Source organism: Camelus dromedarius, chromosome 33 (genome assembly GCF_036321535.1).
Source record: "Camelus dromedarius isolate mCamDro1 chromosome 33, mCamDro1.pat, whole genome shotgun sequence".
Taxonomy (NCBI): Eukaryota; Metazoa; Chordata; class Mammalia; order Artiodactyla; family Camelidae; genus Camelus; species Camelus dromedarius.
In genome coordinates, this window is record NC_087468.1 from 12776483 (window position 1) to 12803809 (window position 27327).

Genomic DNA, 27327 nt, shown 5'->3' on the forward strand with positions numbered 1-27327 from the left:
GCCCCAACAGGCCAAGGTCACTCAGTCTTTACAACCTGCGGTGATCAGAGAGAGCAGATCTACCTAAATGGTACTCAGTCTCATCATGTAAGTATGCACTTTGGGTAGACTAGTGGGATTCAAACCTACTCCCTCTCACCCTTCAATCCTGGGGTTTTCTTTAAGTTGAGATATAACTGACACATAACATTTTATTGGTTTGAGTTGTACAACATAATGATTCGATATTTGTACATACTGCAAAATGATCACCACAGTAATTCTATCTAACGTCCATCACCACACAGAGCTATAAGTATTTTTTTCTTGTGATGAGAATACGCTTCAGTTTTTACCCATCAGCACTACCTTGAAAGCCCGAGCTTCGGAGTTCCTGTTGGCAACGGTCTGGGCCAACAAACTCTGCCATCCCATTGGATCTTCCTTGTAGGAGAGCTGACCCGCTCTGAGCTTGACATATAAAACCCCATCCTTGGACAGAATTGACCTGAAAGAAGACAAAAATGAATTTAATGTGAGTTATTACTGCAGTTCTTGGCTAGAAATACAGTGGTTCCTGATACCATGTTCACAGGAGATGAAGTCTTCACCGTTTTCCACCAAGGTGCACTGTTACCTACTGTGTCTAGAACTAAATCAGTCCATCAAAGAAAGTCATAATAAAGTTCTGCTTTTCTCTGTGTCTACATTCATGGAACCTGTTAAACAAGAAGGCATTCTACCTGCTCAGTGTGAACTTTAAAGGCAGTATTTTATCTAACACTTCTTTATATCCCCTGTAAGTATCTATTGATTGGTTTACAGAAAAAAAAAAATGTTACAAATCTAAAGACAGAACTTTCTGGAAATTTAAAGACTTAATTTACACACCTGCAGTGTAAAATTATTAACATTCTCTCTCTTACTTCATTGAAGTAATTACTTGCATATGACTATTTCAACCCAAAAACAATCTACCAGAACCTTAATTTTATGAGACCAACCTAACAAGAGAATGGTAAAGAGATGCTACAGAAGATAGGATCTGACAAACACCAACTGTTACAAAGTTCCCTTTGTGGACACATAAATCAGCCTCGTTTTCTTAAACTAAATCTTTCATTATTGCTCCAAAAGACAATGCCATTACTGTCTCAATTTAAGTCACTTCAAGTTTCTCAGTGAATTAATATAAATATTTAGGATTTGATTTCTAAATTTAAAATTTTATTTTCTAATACAAACTGTTTCAAAGATACAGACCACTTTATTCAGTACACACCCTACATACTGTTCTGGGTGAGATTAAAGGGTGACAAGGAGCATTTTAGATTATAATCCGTAATTTATACCTTCCCAGATATTTCTATTCCCTTCACAGATCCACGTGAGAAATTCCACACACTTACTTCAAGTGCTGTGTCCCCTTGCTTAAATCCATGAGCAGTTCCCAGTATCGTGGGCCTTTAACTTTAATCTGTCAAGATAAATGTAAATAGTCAATCCAATGCTGGGAAAGTGCTAGTTCAATAAAATGAAACTCAAGCTTCTCAGAGGAAATAAAAGTTAAAAAAAAAAAAAAAAAGACAGAGACGTAACAAGCTCCACTTCCAGAAGGAAATGAATGGGACTCCTGTTCTCAGGCCACCTAACCAACAGGAGAACGCTCTGAGTAAAGACCTCCATTCCTCGTGACTGTTCCCTCTGCTGCTGCTTTCCTATTTCTCATAAAACACAGGGAAAGCACAGGCTTTTATTTAGCCATCTTTACTGCTATGCTGATTCCGTTTGAATTTAACCCTTGGATATATTTTCCTAAATCACATCCCACTTACCTGTTTTAAAAGGTGGAGTTCTGGAAGAAGGGTAGGAGCCATCAACTCTTCTTTGGTCTGTTCATACCACTGAGTGCCCTTTACAAATGCAAAAGAACCGTCACAGCTCACTACATAGTCAGGGGAGGCTACAAAAAGAGACATCACTCTACCCTTCCCTTTCCCCACGGTTTGTAGACAGCTTGTCAAATGGCATAAACTCCTCTCCAGTACTCAGGTCTGGAAGGGCTAACGTCTATGGTCCTTTGCAGAGCCGGCACCACCTTCCACCGCTCTCAGCCTTGCCCTTCACCTGCGGGGAGGGCTGCAGACCTGCACCTGCGAGGCCGCTGCCTTTCCGCACGTGTTGTCTTCTCTGCTGGGAACGTGCCCGGCTCAGTCGGCAAATCTCAGCCCAGACACCGTGTCTACTATGACGGCCTCCCAAATCCCAGAAGTGCTGGAGGGGAACACTTCTCCTCTGCTCCTCCTGCATTCGACACACACCTCCCATCATCACACTCTATCCTCACTGTATCCATGCCTGACTCCCCAGTGGACAGAAGTTCCTAAGGAAAGGCAACGTCATCTCAACTTCGTACCCCAGAGCCCTACGCAGTTTCAACACACAGAAGGCATTTAACAATTTTCTGAAGGAAAGAGACATGATTTATAATCTATCTGTGCATCTAAATCAATGATCTCTCTCATCAAAAAAAAACCTTGCACTTTAAAGCACTCTGCTAACAAATCTAAGAGTCATCCGAACTCAGTTCATTTTTTGGAACACTACTATCAGCTATGTCAAGTTAACAGGGTCACTTTCAAACTACAAGCTCTAAAGACAAGCGAGCAGCTGATGCGCTCTGAGGTCTTACACCCACAGACAATGAACAAGCCTGAATGGCCTGGCAGGATGTACAAGAACTGTGAAAGCTTCAATTTTTATGAGAGTTCAACTCACTGTTGTCATCCTTTAAAGGACATTTTCAAAAAACATTTTGACTTGCAGAGATGGATGAGCGGCAATGAAATTACAAATAAACAACAGGGGAGAGAGTTACCTTATAGGTGACTTCTAAGAGGGCGTAGCAGGGCGTGTTGGTGTCCACATCCACAGGCACCAGAAGTCTTGGTTCTGCAGCCAGCACGTACAGGTGCCGGAGAGCCTGGAGATGATACCTGCTCACAGAGAACACAGAGGTGGTAACACAGGGGGCGACGGCATGAGCCCTACAGTCTGCAAGAGCTGAGCCAAGACACAGCATCCAGCGACAGCAATCCTAAAGGAAGATGAGATTTAATTAAAAAGTAATGGAGAAATTCTCTTTAAAGACTTACAGACACATGATCCTTGACAAGAATTTGTTACTTGAGTTTCCACAGTTAAGAGGTTTTATAGGGAAGCAAAAATGATCCAAACATGAAAATATTTATTAATAAACCAATCACTTATAAGGTCAACACAGGTGTCTCTTTTTGCCTTCTAAGAGGCTTACTTCCACTTCTTTCTCTTCTTTTCTTAAGGGTTGGTAGGGAAGAAGAGAGGGAAAGAAAGGGTGACAGTTTTCCTCAGATAGCAAAGCTCTTCTACGTATAAGCCCCTGTACACAGATACATACACACACCCGGAACACATGTACCACAAATTAATGGGTAAGATACGACAATATTTTTCTTGCTGCGTGTGTCCTTTTCTGAGTTTTCAAAAAATGTTCTAAGATTTAAAATTTATATTTTATAATTTAAACATATAAAAAGGTTTTACATTTTAAGACCCCATAAAGGAAGGATAAAATGAGACTTCAAATACATTTTTCTTTAATTTCAGCTGTATCTTTATCCTCCCCTCTTCCCATCCAAATCTACCCGCCCCTATAAATCTATTAGAAATCGAATTAATCAAGGCCAGAGAAAACAGATATGTATCGGTTACATAAAGGTTCTTAATGTTTGGCACCAATCGCTTTGTCCATAATAATTGAACCAACTGAAACTCTGCCCAGCAGCACGTGAGGGCGGGTCTCCGCCATGCCCTAGCCGATCGCTGACCTCAACTGGAGACACCTTCCCTAAACGGACAAGTGAGAGACCACTCATCAGTTATATTAACAGCCGTATTCTTATGCACCACCTATCATTAAAGTTTGGACTTCAGATCAGGTTATTTCTGTACAACAGCTATCTATCCTTATTCCCAGCGACGCATTACACTGCAGTTTTAAATGATGGCTTAGTCACCACAGTGGACACTCCCTCTCCTGATCCTTCTCTGGGCAGACTGTTGGGGGGCCTTCGGTTGAGCTCACAGGTCATCTCAGATGCCACTGGGATACAGGAGCTAGTTTTTCCCCTTCCTCCACAAACAGCAGAGAATAGCTACGCCTGAAACTCCGAGGGAGACTGAAGTGTGGGTGGTTCTCTGTGCTCTAAAAGGCAGAGCTTCTGTATTATCAGGCTGCTTCCACACGTCTGAGGTTCTCCTGCTCACTGCCCCTTCTATATTGTCTGACTCTTTGCCACATTTTGCTTGTCTTGTCCCTCCTCTGTCATTTATACAAAATTTCTCAGCATTAAAGAGGGAAAAAATTGAATTCATACAGATATTGCCCCTAAATCAGACAAATTCCTCTCTTGGAATCGAACAGTTCTGCCAAAACGTATTCAGCTCCTCTTGGCTACTATATTTTGCATGATGACTTTTTCCCTAAATATAACTCTGTTCGGGGTTAGGGCAGTTCCCCTGATCGGAGCACGGCAGAAGACAGAGCAGTCATCAGATGTCCAAAGGACTCTTCAGGCTTAATATTTTGTGAGAGAACCTTTTCAAAAGATTTACCCAGGAAGATAACTAAGTTCAAGAACAGAATAAAGCCAATCTAGAAATGAGTCCATGCAAACAAAATACAATCAGATTATCCCCTTAGAGAACCTGAGAAAGATCATGTGAGGGAAATCACTAGACTCACCGGTTGTCAGTGCTGTGAGCTGGGAAGTGCGGGTACAGGGCACAGAGGAGGGCGGCAATGGAAGAGTTTGATGTGCTCAACGAGTACCTGCAGAACACAGCCGGGAGGGACACACGCTGTTAGTCCCACCAGGCAAACCTCCACGGCATTCTCGAGAATCAGGAAACTGGGGTGCTGTGGCAAGGCATACTGACGGAACTATGGCCTTGATAAATACAAGTATGTCAATGCTCTGAACATTTTACTTTACAGTTAGTCCTTAAGCCACTTCAACATCATCTACTATTTAATGGAGAAGCAACTTCCCACAAATGTTAAATTTCAAAACCTGAATTAGTAAGCCAAGTTTCATACTTCAGAGCACAGTAGTGAGAACCATGAAGGCAATCCCAGACACCTTACTTCTAAAAGTACAGGGTTTTTCACTCGGTATCTCAAATATTTTTTTCCTTTTCTGTAAAGCATGCATTTCCTTGGAATGACAGACTATATAAAACAGGCAAAAGCTATCAATAAAAAGTTACGATGAATGTATAAACAACTATTCCTTGAAAAAGAAAGTTTTTTTCCTTATCAATATGATAAACTCATTTAAAATGGCCACATAATTCTTAGTAAAATAAACTCTTTTGAAATTTTCCTTAAGTTATTTCACTGTTGCTCAAATTCAGCATGGCAAACAGGCAGATTAGTCTGAACTTTTAGAGTTTTTCTTTTAGATATTCTGAAAGCAAGATGGCTCAGGACATCACATAAAACCACTGTTGTCGCTAGTCAATATACATATATCTCTTATTACACGTATACACATACACAGATCCCCAAATCTTTTTCCCCTGTCTTTTTAAACAATCGGGGTGTTAAGAAAGAACGAGCATCTATCATCACACTTATATTTAATGAAGAAGAGATTTCAAAATTTAAATATGGAAATACATCTATTTTGACAAATGCATAGACTAGGCCATTTCTCTTTACCACTTTGATAAAACCAAAATCTAAACATTAGATATTAATGTCAGAAATTTTGAAATTAAGCATAAGGGTGTAACTATGCTATGAGAAATGTAAATGTTGTCACAGAGTACACGTAACTATTCAAAGATAAGAAACCGATAGGAAAGCAGCAGCAGAACGGGAGAAAACGTACTGAGCATGAAAGAACAGCAAGCAGGGTCATGCGGTGTGTGATGAGACGAGAGAAGAGATGGAACAGGAGAACACAATAAATGCAGGGCTTATTTTGAAAGGACAGTTAGTTTTAAAAAATCATAAAATAAGAATTTGCACAGTAATATTTCCTTAACCATTCTTAATTCTAAACAATAAAGGAGGAACGAGGGTGTGGCTCAGGGGCAGAGTGAGTGCTTAGCATGCATGAGGTCCTGGGTTCAATCCCCAGTACCCCCATCAAAATAAACAAACAAACAAACAAATAAAATAAACCTAACTACCTCCCCCCAAAATACAAATAAATGATAAAGGAAGAAAGTTCTACAAAATCTGTCAAAAAAAAAGGCGCACCTTTCTAATAATCTTTACTTCTGTACTTCTGGAAAGGTGCGTTCCAGTATTTAATACATTCTTAAAGAAGAGTGTAAAATAAATGTACTGACTTGTAGAAATTGTGTCATTGGCCAAGGTCACATAAACTACAGCTAAATAAATGAAGGAATACACCATACTGACAGGTGAAGAGACTCGATTTTGTAACAGATTTCAATTCCTCCAGACTGATGGATAGACTCAATGCAATTCTGATCAATATTTTATCAGGTTATTTAGTGTGGAAAAATCGCAAATGAATTCCACTATTTATATAAAAGGCAAAGAGTCAAGAACAGAAAAACACATTTTTGAAGAAGAAATCCCAGTTTGGAGGATTTCCTCTACCGGATATCAAATCTTACCATAAAACCACACTAATAAAGACAAGTAGGGTGCTGTGAAAGTACAGAAAAACAGACAACTGAACATGACAGTCCAGAAATAAAAACATACATAAAGATATTTAATTTATAACAAAGGTAGTACTGCAGAACAGTGGAGAAAGGATAAACTGATAACAGTAGGGCATCAACTGGGGAAAAAAAACATACAGAAAAATCAGTTCCAGGTAGACTTTAAATCTAAACGTGAATGGAAAAGCTAAAAATCTTCTATAAAATAAGTAAGAAAATATTTTCACTTTTTGTGGTTAAGGAAATATTTCATAAGAAGGACAAAAAAGTACAAACCATAAAAGAAAAATATTAATAATTCTGTCATCAAAAGACAACAGTAAGAGAGTTAAACAGCAAGCCACAGAGTCGAAGGAAAACTCACAGAATTTGGTGACTGATAGAGTTCATGACCGTTATGAGAAAGCAGTTCAGTAGGAGAGTAAAATCATTAAACAGTGAGGAACAAGAGTGATGCTATGAAGTACTGAGTACAGACTCTTCTGAGAAACGCAGTGATGCCAACCAAGTATATCAGAGAGAGGACGGTAACTCTGCTAAGTGGGGCAGGAACTGATGGGTAAACTATTTTTAAAAAGCCTTTTTAAGTGTAATAATGCCCCTAGATAAGCTAACAGCTAGTCAGAATCGAAAATTTTCATGCTTCTAAATCAAAATAAGTCACTCATAGAGATCGTGCTCACGAGATCTTTTCATTGAGGAAAAACATATTCATTTACCTTCCTCCTCCCAAAAACAGAAGTCCAAGGGCCATGTGATGGGCTAGGTGGAAACCGTAGTTCATTTCACCACCTGTCTTCATGTGCAAGAAGCGACAGAGCTGCAAAACCTTTAGGTTCCCCGAGCCGGCCATCACCATGGCCAGAGACAGTAGCACCACACTCAGGCAAGTCTCCAGGTTGTAAGGACCTGTCTGGAAACGCAAGCGATGATACACGATAACCCTGGTGCTACATTTCCTTTATTATCGAAACTAAACCAGCCATCATTAGACTATAAATGCTTACAGCTTTAAAAAATTTGAAAAAACAAACAATCCATGAAGATTACGGCTTTTCTTATTTGTTCTCTTGTCACAAGAATTAGATACCTGTGCATCCTTCATTTGGTGAATCAGGTAATCATATTCTCACCTGATTAACACCCCAGAACAAAAATACAAAGATGAGCCAAAGCTTCAAATTTCCCATTCTAAACTCAAACAAACTGCACAGATATTTGGCAACACATAAGTAATTGAATTATCAGCGAATTTTCTTTAAGCTTAATTTTATTCCCCAGGAGAATCATCATAAAAAGACTTACCACAGAAGCATTAGGCGCAGACAAATAAGTCATAAAATCTTTTGCAAATTTATGCTTGAAAAACAAAGAAAAAATTTTAGGTTGAAAGAAGAATACTAAGGCTCTGCAAAAAAGAAAATAGAATGGAGTAAACGAAGCTCTTTCTTACCAAGCAGTTAAATGCTGATAAGTTTTCTGAGCCAGCAAATCGAAAACCCAGAGACAAACAAGCTCCTGCAATTATGTAGACATGTGCTTGCCTGAAAACAGAACACAAGAAATTTCAGTATTGTCCTTGTTTTGCTTTAAAGTTCACTATTACTATTATTTGTGGGTAAAAATAATAAATACTCCTGTTCTCTAAATTAGTTGATATTCTTTTGGGAATGCTCAGTTGTGCCTCTACCCAATCAACAGATTTCTGCAGTGTTTTCTTCAGTGGAAGCACCATGTGGCTCCTACTGATAACGTCTGTCTCTTGCCTATACTGTTTCAAATGCAGCAAAAGAAAATAATTTTTAGAAATCACTGCCAATTTTTTTTAATGGAAAGGATAAAAGAGGGATACGGAGAAGTTAAATCTCCGATACTACTTTTTGAGGATAAGAATTCTGTATTTTAGGGAGCTAAACAAAAAACAAACTTGTGAATATTTGATAAACAATGGTTAGAAACACAGAGGATTCAGAATTACTCAAATCAAGGACAGCATCTCTCCTACACGGTATATTTCAATTTATTTACTCAACAGATGCTTAAGTAGCTAGCTTGTATTACACATTACATGACTTACGACAAAGTTTCCAAATTCAAATCCTCTGAGCAAGGCAATTCAATTTCACTGAGAGAGATACTATTTTCTCTTATAATCTGTCAAAACAGAAAGCAAGAATACCTGGACATTAATAATCAAGTTACAAGTATTTAATAATTTGAAGAATAACATACTGCTTAGCTTGGCCATATTACATTTAAAAAAAGCTTTACCAAACCATTTCATTCAAAGGCCTGTATTTTCATCATATTGGATGCAATCATATTTCAAATCTAAGATGGGCCAAATAACTGAATAGGACTGAATGAATATAAACTGGAGGACTTAAGTATATTATGAATCAATAACAGAGTAATAATATTTCACTCTTGTGAACTGAAAAGCAAAGATGATGGCCACAGAGTAGAGATGGGGCAGAGGAGAGGGGAAGCAGTGAGAAAAGTGGGGAAAAAAAGCAACTGGAGAAGACTCTAATCAGAGACACTGACTTCTTCCTCACAAACGTTTCTAGTATGAACCTCCCTGTCTACCAGAGGTGAGGTACGTTACCAGACTGCCTAGCCAAGCCAAACTGTCAATATGTTAATCTGTAAGAATTGTTAAGAAACATATCCCTTTCCTTTTAGTACACATAGTGAATGAGAATGTATTTTAAAAAGATACACAGAATATCTAGCTTTAACAACCAAGAACTGATTTGATTCTCTTTACTTAAAAATATAAATAAAAAAGATAAAGCTATTTATTTTCTAAAAATATGCAAGTACACAGAAATAACACTCTGAAGACTTATTCCTGTAAGTCTTTTTAGAAGACTGTTCAGAGGAGTTACATTTCAGGATGCTTTCTATAATAAACCAGTAAGTATTCAGAATACCAAATTCAAATACCAAATCAAAAACTTGAAAATACCTTTTCTGATAATCTCAATGAGATAAGCAATTATGTTGGCTGTGTAACACAGACTGATAACCACTTCCATCTTTTTTCCTTCCTCTCGTCTTTATTTTTAATTTTGAATGTTATTTATACAGAAATTGAATGACATTCTGAAAAAACTGATACAACTCCAAAGTGAGTAATTAATATGTACATGGATAATCTGATTATAACATTCATATACTTAGCAGTAACATCATTCAGGACGGAATACTTCTATTCTGACAGCTGGCATTTATAAGCTCCTTTTTGTCCTCAAAAGGGCACGTACCCTTGGAGCTTTAAGGCCTGGGTTCTAATCCCAGCAGGGCCACTCACTAGCCCTGTGACCGCAGGCAAGTCGTGCCTCATGTGTAAAATGAGCACAATAAAGTTCCCACCTTCTAGGTTTCTGTGAGAATTAGAGGACTGAAACTACTCAAAGCTCTTAACATTAACTCTTGGTACACAGTGGGTTCTTTATTAAGTGTTAGCTGCTATCACCATCATCATCACCATCACTGATCTGTACCACTCTATCACAAGACCACACTTGGTCATAAATCACTTAACATGCTGATCGCCTACTGTGGATCGGGTGCCCCTGAGGAAACACAACTGTCACCCAGATTTGAGTGACACAGCGATCAACGTGTTAAAAGCATCACTAAAAGCGTGGGTTATAAATAACTGTGGGGGGAAAAACACTCTTCAATCTAGTCCTTATTACCTTTTCTACAGTCTCCTGAAGTTAAAAGAAAAAAAAAAGAGAAATATAAGGAGGAATCAAAGGGAAACGTGTAATCACTTAAGGGCAGACTGAGGCACACAGGGAATGAATAAAAAGACCCCAATCTTCTCTGTCTTGTAGAGTCTAACACAAGAAGCTCAAGCTCCGAAGTCCTAACAGCTAGTTTCAGTTTTGTCCCACCTCCTCCTAGCTGGGTGGTTTTGGACCAGTCTTCCATGTAACAGTGAGGTACTGCGCTCTGGCTACCGTGCTCTGGTTACCAGGAACGAAAGGTGGAAAAGACACCGGAGCCACCCTTGAGGAGTTCATGGTCTACTGGATGCACAGACGTACAAAAAACCAAAAGTAGTACACTGTTCCCACCCACACACAGGGGGCAGTACTTGAACAATTTACAGCGCAACACCCCCCAAAAGAAAAGACACTAGGTTGTACAGTAAAGCTTTTTATGAAGGAAAAAGTGCTATGAAGATGCTAGTTACTGTACTGGAAACATGCCTTAAGTTCGAACAAATAAGCAGTTTACAAAGTGACCCTTTCAATCCCACTTTTGATGCCAAGCTGCTCCCTACAAGGGGCCCTGCTACAGAATCAATGAAATAAGTGGGTGAGAACTAGGAGAAAATGAGAGCAACAGGCAGTATCAACAAACAGAACTGTGAACTTGCTGAATGTCCTACTGGGCATCCCTGATGTAAGACCAAATTTAAAATAAAGTCTGAAGCAGAAGAAATGTCCGAGAGATAACTTTATATTAAAAGTCCAAGGATCACATTTCTACAAAAGTTTAAAAAAAGAGCTGAGATAAATTTAAGAATATAGTTGTGTACATGTTTAATTTCACTTTGTAAACTAAACTTAGTAAATTTAGTAAACTGAAGTTGTCTTGAAGGCAATCTGTAAGTCAGGTGCATCTTAAACGTAACAGAATTTAGAATGGCATCTTGTATTTGCAAATGATCAAAAAACATATGCTGAATGAGGGAATGGAAGAAAAAGTAAAATTTCTTCCTACAATATACATTTTAAAGGGCACTTTCCAAAAGGAACTGATATCTTTGACATCTAAATGTGCTAGGAATTGAATGTCTGCCTGACCCATGAACCATGTGTGACCAGGGCAGACTCTGAGGAAAGGACATAGGATAAAAGGACTGAACTAAGATTACAACTGGCAAGCAAGAGATAAGGCTGGACACAAAATGTATTTGTGTGTGTGTGTGTGTGTATTTGTGAGGACACACACACACACACACACACACACACACACACAGATACATGTGTATGTATGTACATGTGTATCAACACTCGAGAGGAATAAAACAGAAACCAGAGTCTTCAAAAGACAACCTGCACAATGTCCCAGATACAAATCAAAATGACCTAACATAAGAACAAGAAATGCAACCTATTCTCAGAAGAAAAGACAAAGGAAAACAATCCTGAAATGACCACACTGCTGGCGTTAAGAGGATTTTAAAGCAGCTCTTCTAACTAGAAGGACAATATGCTCATAATGACTGAAAACACAGAAAATCCTTTCAGAAAAAGCAAAAATTGTAACAAAAGGTAAAAATGCAAATTTTACAACTAAAAAGTACAATAAATAAAATGTTTAAATTCACTTCATGGACTAAAAGGAAAACGAAATGCCTGAAGAAAGTGAGTACACATAAAGATAAATCACTAGAAACGCAGCAGTCTGTAGAAAAGACAGAAAAAGAATAGAAGACAACAGTCATCTGATTTTTGACAAAGGAGTCACAGGAATACAAGGAAAGGAGGGTGTTTTCAACAAACAGTGTTGGCATAACAAAATATATGTATTTTTTAAAAATGAAAACCTCAGGCCTTACCCTTATAAACAAAATTACTTTGAGATGATTTACATAATTATATATAAAAGCTAAAACATCAGGGCTTTTAGAAAAAATAATCTTCAGGTTAGGCAAAAATTTTTTTTTCAGAGGTCACAAAAAACAACCATATAATTAAAAATTGATAAATCAGACACTATCAAATTTAAAAATTTTTCTGCTCATCAAAAATATTCTAAGAAAATGAACAGGCACACCACAGATTAGCGGGATATTTGCAAAACATTTATCTGACAAAGGATATGTTTCCAGAATATATAAAAAATTCTAGCAACTCAATAATAAAAAGACAAATACAAAAACTTTTTTAAATGGGCAAAAGATATAAAAAGATTATTTCATTCAAAAAGATATATGAAGAAACAATAAGCAAATGAAAATGAACATGCAAACTGAAACTACAATAAGATATCATTACATACGGACCAGCAGACCTAAAATTAAAGACTAACATCACCAAACACTGCCGAGTCATGCAGCAGCCAGTGTTCTCATACACTGCTGGCCCAAGTGTAAAACGGTGCAACGTCTTTGGAAAAAGGTTTACCAGTCCTTATAAAACTAAACACACCATGTACTCTATGCCATGGTAAGTCCAATCCTAAGTATTTACTCAAAAGAAATTAAAACATAAGCCCACAAAAATGTTTCTATAAGAATATTTATGGTAGATTGCTTGACAATAACCAAAACCTGGAACTAGCCTAGGCATTCAACAAAAGAGAATAAGAGAGGAAACTATGGTACATTCACACAATGGGATACTAGTGAACAATGAAAAGGCTAACTATTGACACTACTCAATAGTATCTCAAAATCACACTGAGTTAAAAAAAGTCACAAACAAAAGGGTATATACTGTATGTGATTCCATTAAAGTTCTACATCAGACAAACTAATACACTCAGGAAAAAATCAGAAAATTGGTTGCCTTGGGGGTGGGGAGTAAGTGCATACTAAGTAGGAGGGGGCAGGAAGGAACTTCTGGCCATTCTGATAAAGGTCTGTTTCCACGAGCATATGCACTAGTCAAATCTTATCAAATGACACACTTAAGATTTGTGCATTTCATTATGTATACATTTTATCATAAAAGGAAAAGAAACAGGGTAAATACTGAATTAATGTTAATGATACACATGCTGAAATACTAAGGGAAAAAGTGTACTACTGTCTGTAACTAACTTTGAAACATCAAAAAATGATAGATTGGATAGAGGAATAGATAAATGGACAGGTATGTGATAAAACAAGTTTATATAGTAAAATATTAGTTGTAGAATCTGGTTGTACACATGTTTGTATAAAGTTCTTTCAACCTTTCTTTATTTTGAAATTTTCTTATTAAAACATAGAGGAAACACTCTAGCATTCTCAAAGATAGATTTATTTTCCCAAAAAAAGATACTGAGGACATGGACAGTTAATTAAAGGGCAATGTTTAGTTACAATATTTGACTTGGAGTTTTTACAAAACAGTCTACTTACTTTTAATTATTTGGCTTAGTGGGTACATATGCCATAAAGTAATTAAAACAACTTACTATACACAAGATAAAAAAATTCCCACAAAGTAAAACAGTATCTTAGATAAATGTGTACTTAATCAGGATAAAAATATCAAAAACACTTTTTTAGGGTCCTTTGATACATTTAATTTTTTTTAAAAAAATCATAATTTCTAGGTCTCTGTAACCAAAAAAGGAAGGCTATGGTCTGTGCTCAGCACACAATCTTAAAATGAAAGTTACTATGTATTAAAGAAATGTCATAATCATCAATATTGCCTTCAAAAGTATTTTATAGGGTTTTGGAAATCCCACATAATTTTATGTGATTAAAGATATAATATTCATTATACTCACGTACTTGAGGAACGTTGCTATCGACCCACTTGGAATTTGGTAAAATATCATCCCACAAAATCAGGCATCGAGCAAGTGTCTTAAAAATGCAATACAGAAAAATCAATTACAGCAGGCAAAGTTCATAGATTCTGCAACAATGATAACATTATAAATAGGACAACTTAAGAATCGGTTCCCAACTGATGGAAATTTTGAAAAATTAAATATATACAGTATCAACTTAAGCTACTCATTAAAATAAACTGAAGACTTAGATTTTATCACAAAAAAACTGAACTGATCATCATCAAAGTTTGGAGGAGTTGTAGAGAATTTCTGAAAACTTGCTCCATAAAGAAAAATCATGAACATAAGAATTATTCATAGTTCCATCTACATAGAGCCTCCCATATGCTAAAAACATACATTTAAACATTAAAGAAGAGGGAAAATTGGAGGAAATTATATCAATTACTATCACTAATTATACCCTTAATAGTGTTACTGCATCCTTAATAATAATGAAAGAATGTAAAACAAAGTGGTAATGAAGTCCCTCCCTTGTTGCTATTAGGAAGTTCTGAATAATAATATGAGGAAGTTGAAATGTCACTCCAAGTCTTATATACCAATGTAGTTGCCTTTCTTGGCAATTCCTACAGTCATATTTGGGAAATTTCAAAAGAATACTATCAATTACATATATGCATGATGGCTTAACATTACAGGTTCCCTTGTAGAGACATTTATATTTGCAAGCTAAACTTGAGAACCACAAACAGACTACATATCTTAAAAGAAGTGAAAAACTGCAAAGTATCATACCCTAAGCAAGAGAAATTCTGGCTTCACAAAGTCCAGCAAATACATGGTGTCAGGAGCTCGGAGCCAATCTGCAATGGATCTGTTGGTGGAGGATATCAGCAAGCATTACTGCTCGAGAAGAGGACAAAATAATCAAGAATCCCAGGGAGGGTGTAGCTCAGTGGTACAGTGTGTGCTTAGCATGCACAGGTCCTGGGGATTGAACCCAGGACCTTCATTAAAAATAAATAAACCCAATTACCTCTCCTCCAAAAAATAAACAAACAAATAAAAATTCCAAGACAGATTTCAAGAATTTCCTCTCCACTGCAACCACCGCCCTATTTTTTTCCATAGTACTTTCCACCCTCCAAACATAATTTTTATTACGTATGTATGTATATCTTACTATAAGCTTTGTAAGGGCAGATATTTTTAGTTATATTTTGTTCACTGAAATATCTCCAATGCCAGGAAAGCAATGACATACACATTTATCCCAACAGTAAATGAATAAATCTGTTTTTAACCAAACTTTTTGTTAATTTTGCAAATACTCGGTTTTTCTAAAAAAGGAATTTATTTACAACACTGAAAAATTTCTTGAATCTTAAAATGCTCTTTAAATTAAAAGACTTAAAACATGGTTTAATGTCTCCTACCCAACTTACTCTTCTATGCAAGACGTAAAAAACAAATGCCAACGTCTACTTTCAAGGGTCAGCACTAATTACTCAATGTTGCAGAGGCAGAAGGTAGGGTCATTAGGAAAGCTGTTGAACTAAGCAGAAACCACTTTTGTGAATGGTAACCTGAAATATAGTAACGCTAAGTATTTCTGATTCAACCAGACCTCACAATAACATGTAAAATTAATGAAAAGGAATGTGGATATCACTGGATTGTCAGTGACTCAACTGAAAAACAAAAATGAATAGAAATGGGCAACTATACTGTCAGATACCATTACAATAACAAAATATACTATTTCTAGATAAAAATCTATATAACTTGAAGTATTTGAGAGCACTAAAATCAGGCTGATCTAGCACAGGGGAGTAAGTAAGGTAATTTAGTTTTACTACTGAGGTCAGAAACGGAGTCACACTGTCATGACAAGGGATGGGCAGGGGAGATGCAGTACCTGTTATTGGTTTTCAAGTAGATCATAGCCAAAGCCAGAGTGGCACCTGGACAAGTTACGTCCACATTTATGGTGTCTCCTTCCTATCGAAAGAAAAGTTTATTTGTGTAAAGGAGTTCTGAATTATTATAAAATTCTTCTGAACACTAGCGTACACTTAGTTAACAAATTTTACAAAGGTTGGTATGAAAACTACTATTTTCAAATTGACCTCTTAGCTTCCAGCATTTCGATCTGTTGCTTCATTTGGACTTACTTTGATTTGATAACTTGGAGATTTATGTTTCTCCCGGTGCATCCCTGCTTGAAAGCGCCTGTGGCCTCCAACCATGTACTGATAAAGCTGCTCAGGCACGTTGAGATCGGACATCCCTATCAGATTACTGCCATGCTGGAAAACGGAGGAACAGACACGTGAAAGGAAATCTCAATGGAAGAAGATCTGTAACACACTCTCATGGCAAAGAAAAGAATAAACTAACTTCACAGCTGGGTATTTTGGGCTATCAATTAAAATAAGTATTTCTCATGAGCTAATACTCAATCTATTAATAATTCACATTAAAATTACAGTTCATCTACATACAAGTTAATACTTTCATTTCGTAAATACCGTTAACTGCACTAACAGTTAAAGAACATACGAGGTGGTACGCAATGCCACCTGAACCATGAACACCTGAACCCTTCCATTTCTGTGCCTATGAGCTATAATTACAATAATAAAAATAACTTCCTGAACACTTAACTCTCTTCCAGGCACAATTCGGTGTGTTTAACATGAGTTAACTTCCTTAATATGGCAATTCTATCACATAGCTACTATTTTATAGATGAGGAAAGTGAGGCACAAAGAGATTACATCCAAGGTCACACAGCTAGTGAGGATATAAACAAGGCAGCCTGGCTCTACGATCTACCAAGTTGCTTAATCACCAGACAGTGCCGCGTTTAGCGACGTGACTCACTCGTCAGGACCAGAACTCAGGTCCTAATTCCCAGTATGATGCTTTTCCCTTGTATCATCTGCCTCTTTAGTTCACGCATCAAGTGTGAAGAGTCAAAAACCTAACAGACCTTTCTTTACACAATTCAGTTTCTGGTGGTTCTTCAAAGAACCCACGTTCTAGGTGATGGTGGCATTTAATGCAATTTAATGCAATTTCTGGTCATTCTATACTATGTCTCTTGGATAGGGTCACAAACCAGCTGCTATCATGGCAACATTCTGGGACATGTTGAGCACCAGGGCGCCAAAAGAGGGTTATGGTTTATATTTAGTAACTATTACAGACTCTTAAGGCTCCCCTTCATACACACATTTCCACTGTTTCCTGTTTTCTAACTGAGTGGGCTGCCACTTCTTCATCTTATGTCTTGAACTCTTTTCAAGAAACTTCATTCCCTTGGTTCATTCATGAACACTTACATCTAAGTCACGGAGGAAGAAACCTTAAAAGTCCCACTCTTCACTACACTTTCTCTCCATTCCCCAATCTGGCATTTTGAAAAACATCCAGAACAAAGAAAGAGCTGAGAATCAGGGTTAAGTCAAGTCACAGTAAAGCAGAGTGGTATTCAGAGCAAAGTGTCAAGGTTATTTGTCTCAACAAGCAGAGGTCGGTTGTAACTGAAGCATCTGAAGGCACAGACTCTGCTTACCCCCAAGCAAACCATGCCCAGGGCCAAGCCAGCAGCTAAAGAGTAAGACTCTCTGTCAGTGCAGTATTCCATCTCAGGACCAGGGGGCCTGCCTGGAAAACAGAAAGCAACACAGTTCAAGCTGGCCTTTTAAAATCCAGACTTGTAAACTTTTTAGAGTCCCTTTCTAGTAAGTTGCCTAAGAACTACGGATTCAACATAAACCCAGAGAAAGATCTAACATTATCACAAATGGTGTCCACAACTGTCGGTTTACTACAAAATAAAGCCCCAGACTGGTTCTTTCAATTTGCCAATTTGAAAGCAATGACTTTAAAATATTGTGAAATCTTGTTTTTATTTTTAAAGTAGGAAAAATTTTTTTAAGGAGAGAGGTGCATATAAAAAGCTTCAATTTGTAACTTCTTTCCTTTTGTTGATGTTCTGTTATTTTCAAATTCATTCACTAGATGTGGTGAAAACATGTTCAAATACTGATAACAGGCAGGAGAGATACTTAAATTTTTAAGCATTAAATATTATGTATCCAGACACTTACTCTGAATCTATATAATACTCAGTCCTACTGTGATAGAATTTCTTTATATTCATGCTAAAAGCTTGGCTGGATGCAAATTCATACTTCCAAAAAGCATCCCCTAACTCTAACTCCATCCCTTTTGGGTAGCAAAGTGTATTATATACAAAGACTCCTTCCTCCAAAAAAAAGTTCACATTCTTGGGATTTCATCTCCAGGAAAAAAAAAAAAAATTTAAAGAAAGAAAAAAATTAAACACAAGTATTCACTGCAGGGTTTACTGCCTAAGAGCAAAGAATTGAAAACAACCTAAAAGTCCTATAAAAGTAAGAAAATGGTTAGGCAATTTTCAAAACACCGACTCAATGATTGCACAATATAAAATTTTAAAAGCCACTTATGACAATGACATGTGAAAAGGGCAGTACAAAAACGGTTTGAACATTCTGGCGGTCATTATACAAAAGAGCACGTGCATATGAATCCAGATGAAACCCTCTACATACAATGTGAAAGAGGTGTGTCGTGGCTGGGAGATCTGTGTAATGCTGGCATCACCAGATATCACTGTGATACAGCCGAAGAATGCTAAATCACCTTGCAGGTGAACAAGCTTTAAAAGCCAGTCCTGAGTATCTCCTGAATAAGTATTTCTCAGGCCAACAACTTAACGCTATTACATATTTTGCTAACAGGAAAATTTCAGCTTTGTGAACAGTGTATTTCGTCCTTATAGTAGTAGACTAAGTTGTTGATCCCAACTCTTCCCTGCCCGCAGTGCTGTACATTCACATCCACACTCTTGTTGACAGAGTCTCCTAGTGTACCTGGCTGTGACCTAGGATCCAGGCAAGCATGATGTCAGCAAAGGTCTGAAACATGCTTCCATTATTTGGTTCTCCCTTTTGCCCTTCTGTCATCACCATAAAAGAAGCACACTCTCTAGCCTGGGTCCCAGGATAAGGCATCTGGAGCAGAGCCAGAGCAGCAGACCCACAGGTATATACCCTGAAGCAGAGATGCCAGGGCCAGCTTTGTGGCGATCCTGAAATACATGTAGAAAGGTCCCAAGTAGGATAGAACCAGACATGTAAGTACGTATCTAAATTACTGAACATACCAATAATGCCAATAGCATTTCTAAACTTGTCAGAAAAAGATGACAATATGGAAGGCAGATTTCAGAAAAAAAAATGCAGACTCAGTTGAAAACACAGAAAAGGCATTTCATCACTAACATACCCTCCAGCATATAAAGGAGGAAAGCAAGAGTCAATCACTCCCATTCTGTTAGAAGTGCAGCTGCCCAACGGAATAAACACTGCACTTTTAGGGATCAAAACTATCAACTTTGAATTTTAAATGTAGACCACTGCTAGACATTGCCTGGTAAAGACAGCAAGATAAACAGCATGCTCACATGTGATTAAGACCACAGGCTACCTCATTAAATGGGACCAGGGGAGCTCAGAATAGGCTGGCCAAGTAAGAATGCAGACTAATAACTGCATAATAACATGAGCTTTAGAAAACATTACTTGTAGTTTTTTTTTTAATTAGTACAGATCATTCTATGCTCACAAAAGCTACAATTTTTCCCTTAATTTTTATTTTTCTATTACTATTATTTTTACTTTGGTTCCTGTAGAACGGGAAAAATGGATGCTCATGAAACCACAGCACTATTGCTGTCATACCTATTTCGGCCAACAAGACTTCTGCAGTGTGCCTGTGAGCTGTCCCCTGATACACGAGGCCGATGCCAACCACTGCAGCCACCTGGACGTTGTGAGGCACGTCGAGCTCCGTGGACGTCGGGGGTAGGAGAGCAGGAATGTGAATGCTGAGAAGCCGTGTAATTGACATATCCATGGTGCCTAGTTTAGCCGCAGAAACACCAAGCAGCAGTCCGATGCTTGTCATTTCATGACCCTAAGAGAGGAAACAAGACTGAGACTTAAGTCACTACCAAAACAAAAATGTCGTTTTATATAAAATACTGCCTGCCAGTACTCTCAGTAAGTACTTTTACGTGACAGGCACAGCGAGAAGCTCCAAGAATACAAGAGCAAACTAAAGAGACATGGCCCTTGCTCTCATGAAGTCAGAGCCCTTTGGAAGGAAAAGTATTAAACAAAAAAATTAAATATATTGTTAAAAGCTCGTATCAATGAAAAGATATCAAGATTATGAAAGAGTATTTTAACAGAGCTTAATTTAGATTAGGAGGGACTGGAGAATTATGAAGAATTTTTAAAGAAGTGAAATTTACAATAGGACCCGAAGGATGAGTACAAATTAGCCAGGAAAAGTGGTAGAACAGGGGGGCACTAAAATTTACAAAGTGAGAGAGAATGATGTCAGGTGAGGGAACATGCAAATGACTCTGAGGTGATTCAAAAATAAACCCTCACGTTGATGGTCAGCTGACCACAAGGGTGCCGAGACAACTCAACGGCAAAGAACAAACTTTTCCAAAAAAAGTGCTGTAATAACTGTAGAGCCACATGCAAAAACTGAAGCTGGATCCCTGCCTTGCATCATACACAAAAATTAACTGCCAGTGGGTCACAGAACTAAATGTAAGATGTAACTAAAGCTAAAAAACTCTTAGAAGAAAGCACAGGTGTAAATTTTTGTGACCTTGGGTTAGGCAATGACTTCTTAGATATGACACCAAAAGCAGAGCAACCCAAGAAAAAATGGATGCACTGAACTTCATCAGAACTAAAACCTTTCGTGCTTCAAAGACACCATCAGAAAATGAAAAGACAACCCAAAAGACAACAGCATGGGAGAAAATTTTTGCAAATCATGTATCTGTTAATGGACTAGTATCCAGAATACACAAAGGACTCTTACGACTCAATAAGAAGGCAACCCAATTAAAAAATAAGCAAAGGATTTGAATAGATGTTTCTCTAGAGACGACATACAATGACCTAAGAGCACATATAAAGATGGTCAATGTTATTAGCCATCAGGGAAATAAATGCAAACCAGAACCACAATGAGGTATTACTTTGCATCTACTAGGATGACTGTAATAAAAAAGACAGTGTAGGCAAGAATGTAGAGACACTGGAATCCCCATGAACTGCTGGTGGGATTATTAAATGGTATACTCACTCTGGAAAACATTTCGGTAGTTCCTCAAAAATTTAAATAAGAGTTACCATGTGACCCAGCAATTTCACTCCTAGGAATATCCCCAAGAGAAATGAAAACACTCATCCACACAAACATGTGTACATAAACATTTATTGTAACATTTTTCATAATAGCCTAAAAATAGAAATAACCCAAATATCCATCAACGATGAATGGATAAATAAAATACAGTATATCCACACAATGAAATATTTATTCAGCAATAAAAAGGAATGAAGTGCTGAGACATGGTATAACATGGACAAACCTTGAAAACGTTACAGTAAGCAAAAGAAACCAATCATAAAAGATTGTTTGGTTCCACTTGTATGAAAGGTCCATAATAGGCAACTCTATAGAGACAGAAAGTAGGTTAGCAGTTTGCCAGGGGCTGGAGGGAAGGGGAAGAGAGGGACTGCTACGAGGTATGAGGATCCTTGGTGTGGTGATGAAGATGCTCTAAAATTAGCAGTAGTAATGGATGCACAGCTCTGTGAACATAATAAAATCCACTGAATCAGACACTTTACATGGGCAAACTTTTATGGCATAGAAGTGGAAGAGTTTATGCCAAGAGAAGGAGTTCGGTTTGCTCAATCAGTCTCTATGGTTGGAATGTGGGGAACAAAGGAAAGAGAGGCACTAAGTAAGGCTGGAGCGGTGAGGAGGATCACAGAGGCTCCTGGAATGTACACTCAGAGCAATGGAAGATCACTGAGCACTCTGAGCAGGGAAGTGATACACCCTAATGCATACTTTACAAAGATCACCTGCCTGCTGAAAGAGTGGACTTGGAGGTATAAGAATGAAGAAGAGCAAAGATAACAATTAGGAGCTACTGTAATCGCCCAAGGGAGGCACAATGCCAGGACTGGGAGCACGGGTTCTCACCTTGGTCAAGTAGTCGTGGATATTGAGAGTAGCCAGCTTGGTGAGGTGCCCATTCAGACCCAGGGCCATGAGAAAGCCAGCATACTCATTGGCTAACTCAGCGTGCTTGGGCTTATTGTAAACAATCCAAGCTGAGTCGATCTGGGAGGCAGGGGCTATCTTCAGGCCGGCAGCCACGCCATTGTGGAAGCTGGCCCAGCTTGTCATGTTGGGAGGCACATCGATGTTTCCACTGTTCAGGTCTACTGTTGTGTTCCGAGGAGGGGCTCGCCCTATTCAGGCAAACAAAATTTAAAACTGAGAGAATAAAAATTCACAAAACTGTTAAATTTAGATTTTTGAGAACAGAGATTATTTTCCCTGCATTCAAAACCCTTACCCCCATAACACCTGGAATTATATTAGTTTATTATGCACGAACTTTTATACATATGAGTCAAACCTGATGCCAAGTGGAAAAACCGTAACTGTGTAAAATAACTCACTGTTCTTTCTGCTAAAATACACGGGACTATAGTAAGATAACTGATACCAACTCAACTTTATACAGATCTGGTTAGGAAACCCACTACTTTGAAATCTTCCTTTCAAACAGTAGGAAGCTTATTAAAAAATAAAATGAAAACTAACATCACAAACTACATGAATAATAAATTCCAAAATGGGATTGATGGCAATGATGTTACTTTCAAATACACCATCCCATTTTTTTCTCTGGTTAAGGAAAAGTGACGTTTTAAAAAGAGACAGTGGCCTTTACGAATCTGCTCTATCTCTATCTATCTCTATATACAGATATCTAATTATATGCTATTGTTAAAAATGCAAAATTGCATTCAAAGATACCTATATAAACTACATCATTGTATACACTTGAGTTACCCAGTGAAATGTAAGAGTAGTCACTAAATTTAAATTTATGGTCAGTTTAAGAGCAATGTAAATTAAATGTTCATGATGCCGTGTTTTCTTTGAATTTCTTTTCTTGAGTGTTTTGATTTTGATCTATACTGTGTATAGGAATACATTGAATTTTTTTATATTTTTAATATTCTGTATGAGTTCAAGTCATGGATATTTAAAAGAAATATTCTAAATATTGCATAAAGTTATACAGTTCACTACAGGTTTGAAAATGGGTTTTTTAAGGAGTTCTGAAAGTTATGTAAATTTTAAACAGACTCATTGTCTCATCTGTAGTCTGTATATGCACACACAGACACAAGCATAAAATAAATTTGTATTTACCATTTGCTTTCTGTACCTAAAAACTAACTCAAATGCTGGTCTGTGATAGCACGACACAGGTGACAAGCTTGTGAGTTATACTTTTACTTTCTCAAAAAGGGCAAAGAGATTAATAATGAAAAAGCAAGTAAAATTTCTAGAACAGCAATTCATCATATGCATAAGACATAATATTTACATACAACAGAACACGAAAGGCAATGGGGTAAAGCAAATTTTCCTGAATAAGAATAACTAGAAGTTCAACAGGCAAAATCAGCTTGGGTTAAGGAACGATTTCAAGTAATTATTTTTTTCCTAAATGAATTTATTACTAAAACAAGATCGTCTTTTTCTGGGGGGGAGGCGGTGTTTGGAGGGGGCCATAGCAGAATGACTAAAAGGATAAAACTTTGGATGAATGTCGTAAATACATTTTAAATTATGCAAATTGACCTAAATGTACTAAGAAAGAGACAACAATGACTCATGTATTTGTTTTTTAACATCCACCCAAATATTACTGCCCAGATTTAATACATTTTAACATTTGTCAATTTTGCGTGAGATTTTCCTTTAAACCCAAACTTTTATATAAAAACATTCAAAGAGGTGAAAAACTAATAAAAGGAACACCTACACACAGTGCCCTCCATCAAGGTTCAGTAATTGTTCAGATGTTGCCATGGTTGCTTTATCTCGAGAGAGAACAGCTAAATACTGAAGGTAACTCTGCTGGATGTGCCTCAGTGGGATTATGGCACCACGACAGGTGTGATATGGGACATGGGAATGTGTTTTTCACCCAGCTGATCTCATTTTCTGTACGCTGCTAAATCACAAGCTTCCTACAAATCTGAGAGGGGCCTGGGTTTCTTAATTATGCAACTTAAAGTACCGTGGAATTGTATTTGCATATAGTATATATCTTATACGTTACTGTATACATTATATACACATTTTGTACAAGTCTCATAAAACCATATATACTATATACTTAAAGGGATTTTCAATAACAATTTCAATTATATACAACTGTCACCTTTAGTATACATTCAAACCAGATCAAATGGATGTGAACTATAAAACTCATTATGATCAATAATATTGGGAAACGAGCACACTCATATCTGGCAGAAGTAAAAACCCATGCACCCAACCAGAAAAAAATCTGACAATGTGTTACATCAAAGCCTTAAAATCATGCTGTCTTAGGAGTTCTGCTTTTAAATAATTATCCTAAATAAATTATAAATATACCACAACAGCATGTTTGTAATAGCAATAAACAATAGTTTCCAACAATACCAGGTTGTTTATATAAACTATATTCCATTAAAGTAAATACTTTGGAGCAAATAAAAATGAAGTTGTTGATTAAAAATGTATATTATATATACATAATATAATTGTGTGTATGCATATATATATATATGCTAGAAATAGAAGGATGCTCACTATATAGTAAATTTTTAAAATAATTTCTAAAACAGGTTTAAACTTTCCGATAATTAAACATATAAAATTATAAAATGGAGAAATAAAATTGGGAAATGAATAAATCAAAATGTTAACATTAGTGAACTCTAGCAAGCAGGAACATTTTGGGTGACCATTTTTTCTTTTTGCTTAGCATATTTTCTCGTTTTGTACAAGGATCATCTATTCACAGTAAGATATAACAAGACCTTTCAAGACTAAATATCTTTATGTCTTATACTGTAAGATTATTTAAAGTTCAATAATCTCACCATTATCAGTAATATCTTCCTAAACTTTCTCTAGTGCCTTTTTATAACTTGAAATGGTCTCATTAAAAGCAAAAATTAGTAATGGGTTCTGTCCTACTTCCCTCAGTGTTTAGTTTAATTTGCTTTTTGAGCTTTGATAACCACTACAGGAGCTATAAACAATATTTAAAATCACTGGGGATAGAAAGAGCATTTCTTTGGCTGCAACTAAAATAACTCAAAAGAACTCCACTACACATATACTTAATCATTTTCTTTTCTCACTGAGTCCAGAATTTAACATACCAGTCAAATTTAACTTGGGAATAGGCAATGGTTCCGTTGGAACAGGATGATATGAAAACAAGGTAAACATTCCTCGTCCTACAGGAAGAGCCATAGTTCGCTGACACAACTGGAGCAATCTATAATTACAATGAAAACCAGCTTGTGAAAAAATTTTAACAAAAAAAACCATACTTTAATTTGTAGACAACTATTTCAAAGCAAACGTGCTGTGTATAATGAAGTCACATCAAAGTAAATCCACACAAAGATGTGGGTGAATCATTCAAACACAGTATTCTCATTTTAATACTCTTCCTACCATTAGAAACTCTGAGGAGGAGACACTTCCTTCTTTTGTTTCATATTTGGTTTGAATTAAAACCAGCTGCTCTATAAACCAAGCCAATTCTCCTTAGGCATTTGAAAAGTAAAACCTGGCTGTCAGAGGTGCAGGAGGACAAGGTACTGAGCACGGACAGTAGCGGCAGTCTGAGGGCCAAAGGGGTCGTAGTTCTGGGGACAAGAAGTCCAAAAGGTGTAACCAGTGCAAAGAATAGTCAATGCATATCTACAAGGTGCTGAAGCAGGTGTACCCCAACATCAGCACCTCTTCCAAGGCCATAAGCATCACGAAGTCATTTGTGAACCATGTGTTTGAGCAGCTAGCTCAGTACTTGGACTAAACCACAGTGACATCCTTGGACGTCCAGACGGCTGTGCGTCTCCTGCTGCCTGGGGACTTGGCCAAGCACACTGTGTCCGAGGGCACCAAGGCCGTCACCGAGTACACCAGCTCCAAGTGACCGAGGGCCTAACATTAGTAAAGAGTAAACTGCTCCCGCCAAAAAAAAAAAAAAAAAAAAAATCAGCATCAAAGAATCAGTGAACTCTGGTAATAATAACAACGGCTGACTGCACTGAACTTTGCTATGTACTGGGCAGTGTTTGAGGCACTATGCAGAAATGGCCCGCTTGATCCCCAGGGCAGCCTGTGAGGCGTGAACGCCGCAGTCATGCCTATTCTCACAGTTGAACTAAGTGCGGCAGCAAGAGGGTAAGTAACGTGTCCAGTCGCCCAGCAGACAGCGGCCAAGCCTGGTTCCGGAGCCCACGCCAAGTCCCATGTCCTCACTTCTCCGTCACTCCACCTCCCCACTCAGGTGACTGACACCTGGGTATGTGCAGAGAGGAAGGGAGATTATGACTAACTCAGAGTTTCAGCAGCCTGTGCCTACGTGTAGACGGCCCTTCCCCTTTAAACAGGACAATATAGTAAGTAAAGTCAGGAGAACTAGAAAACAGTGGCAGAAGAATGACAAGTGACAGAGACAAGGTAGATAAAAGGACAGGTGAGAATTTTAAAATACAAGTTGAACTGTCCCAAGGCAACAGCTCAGGAACGTCACAGGCATGTGACGTTGCTTACTACTGAGTCTTACAATTTATCAAGGTGTCAGAGAGTGGCAGGAGAGAAGGCTCATACAGTATTACCTATCACATCAGAAAGAAAAATACTAGTGTTAAGTTTAAACTACATGTTAAAAAAAAAAAAACTCAAAACATTTTATTTTTCTGGTCAACCCACACAAGAATGAGTTCAGCATTTTGCTTTGTTTGTAAATTCTTGAGGTGACTACAAGCAAAATGGTTTTAGATTCGCCTTTTCTAAACAGCACATGGCTATATTTTAAGAGGAGTAGGCTCTGAAATACAACATATGTCATAAAAATACCAAAAT

At 37.5% G+C, this 27327-nt stretch overlaps 1 protein-coding gene and 1 pseudogene across 6 annotated transcripts in view; one reads left to right on the forward strand and one right to left on the reverse strand.

Annotated features, from left to right (window-relative positions):
- The window catches only part of ANAPC1 (anaphase promoting complex subunit 1), an 83914-nt gene that overhangs the window by 21039 nt on the left and 35548 nt on the right, over positions 1-27327 (reverse strand). For all 6 annotated transcript variants that reach the window (XR_010378806.1, XM_031441242.2, XM_031441243.2 and 3 more), the window contains 17 exons: positions 25608-25726; positions 22345-22616; positions 20001-20235; positions 17786-17877; positions 16380-16514; positions 16124-16206; positions 15001-15079; positions 14198-14272; positions 8801-8877; positions 8177-8267; positions 8029-8082; positions 7443-7636; positions 4763-4849; positions 2858-2975; positions 1815-1892; positions 1389-1456; positions 349-487 (listed from right to left, as the gene is read on the reverse strand). Coding sequence is in view for 5 of the 6 variants with exons in the window: in XM_031441242.2 (XP_031297102.2) it covers positions 349-487; positions 1389-1456; positions 1815-1892; positions 2858-2975; positions 4763-4849; positions 7443-7636; positions 8029-8082; positions 8177-8267; positions 8801-8877; positions 14198-14272; positions 15001-15079; positions 16124-16206; positions 16380-16514; positions 17786-17877; positions 20001-20235; positions 22345-22616; positions 25608-25726 (1996 nt within the window). In the remaining variant the exon portion in view is untranslated. The remainder of the gene's footprint in view (positions 1-348; positions 488-1388; positions 1457-1814; positions 1893-2857; positions 2976-4762; positions 4850-7442; positions 7637-8028; positions 8083-8176; positions 8268-8800; positions 8878-14197; positions 14273-15000; positions 15080-16123; positions 16207-16379; positions 16515-17785; positions 17878-20000; positions 20236-22344; positions 22617-25607; positions 25727-27327) is intronic.
- Positions 25826-26457, forward strand: LOC135319827 (histone H2B type 2-K1-like; annotated as a pseudogene).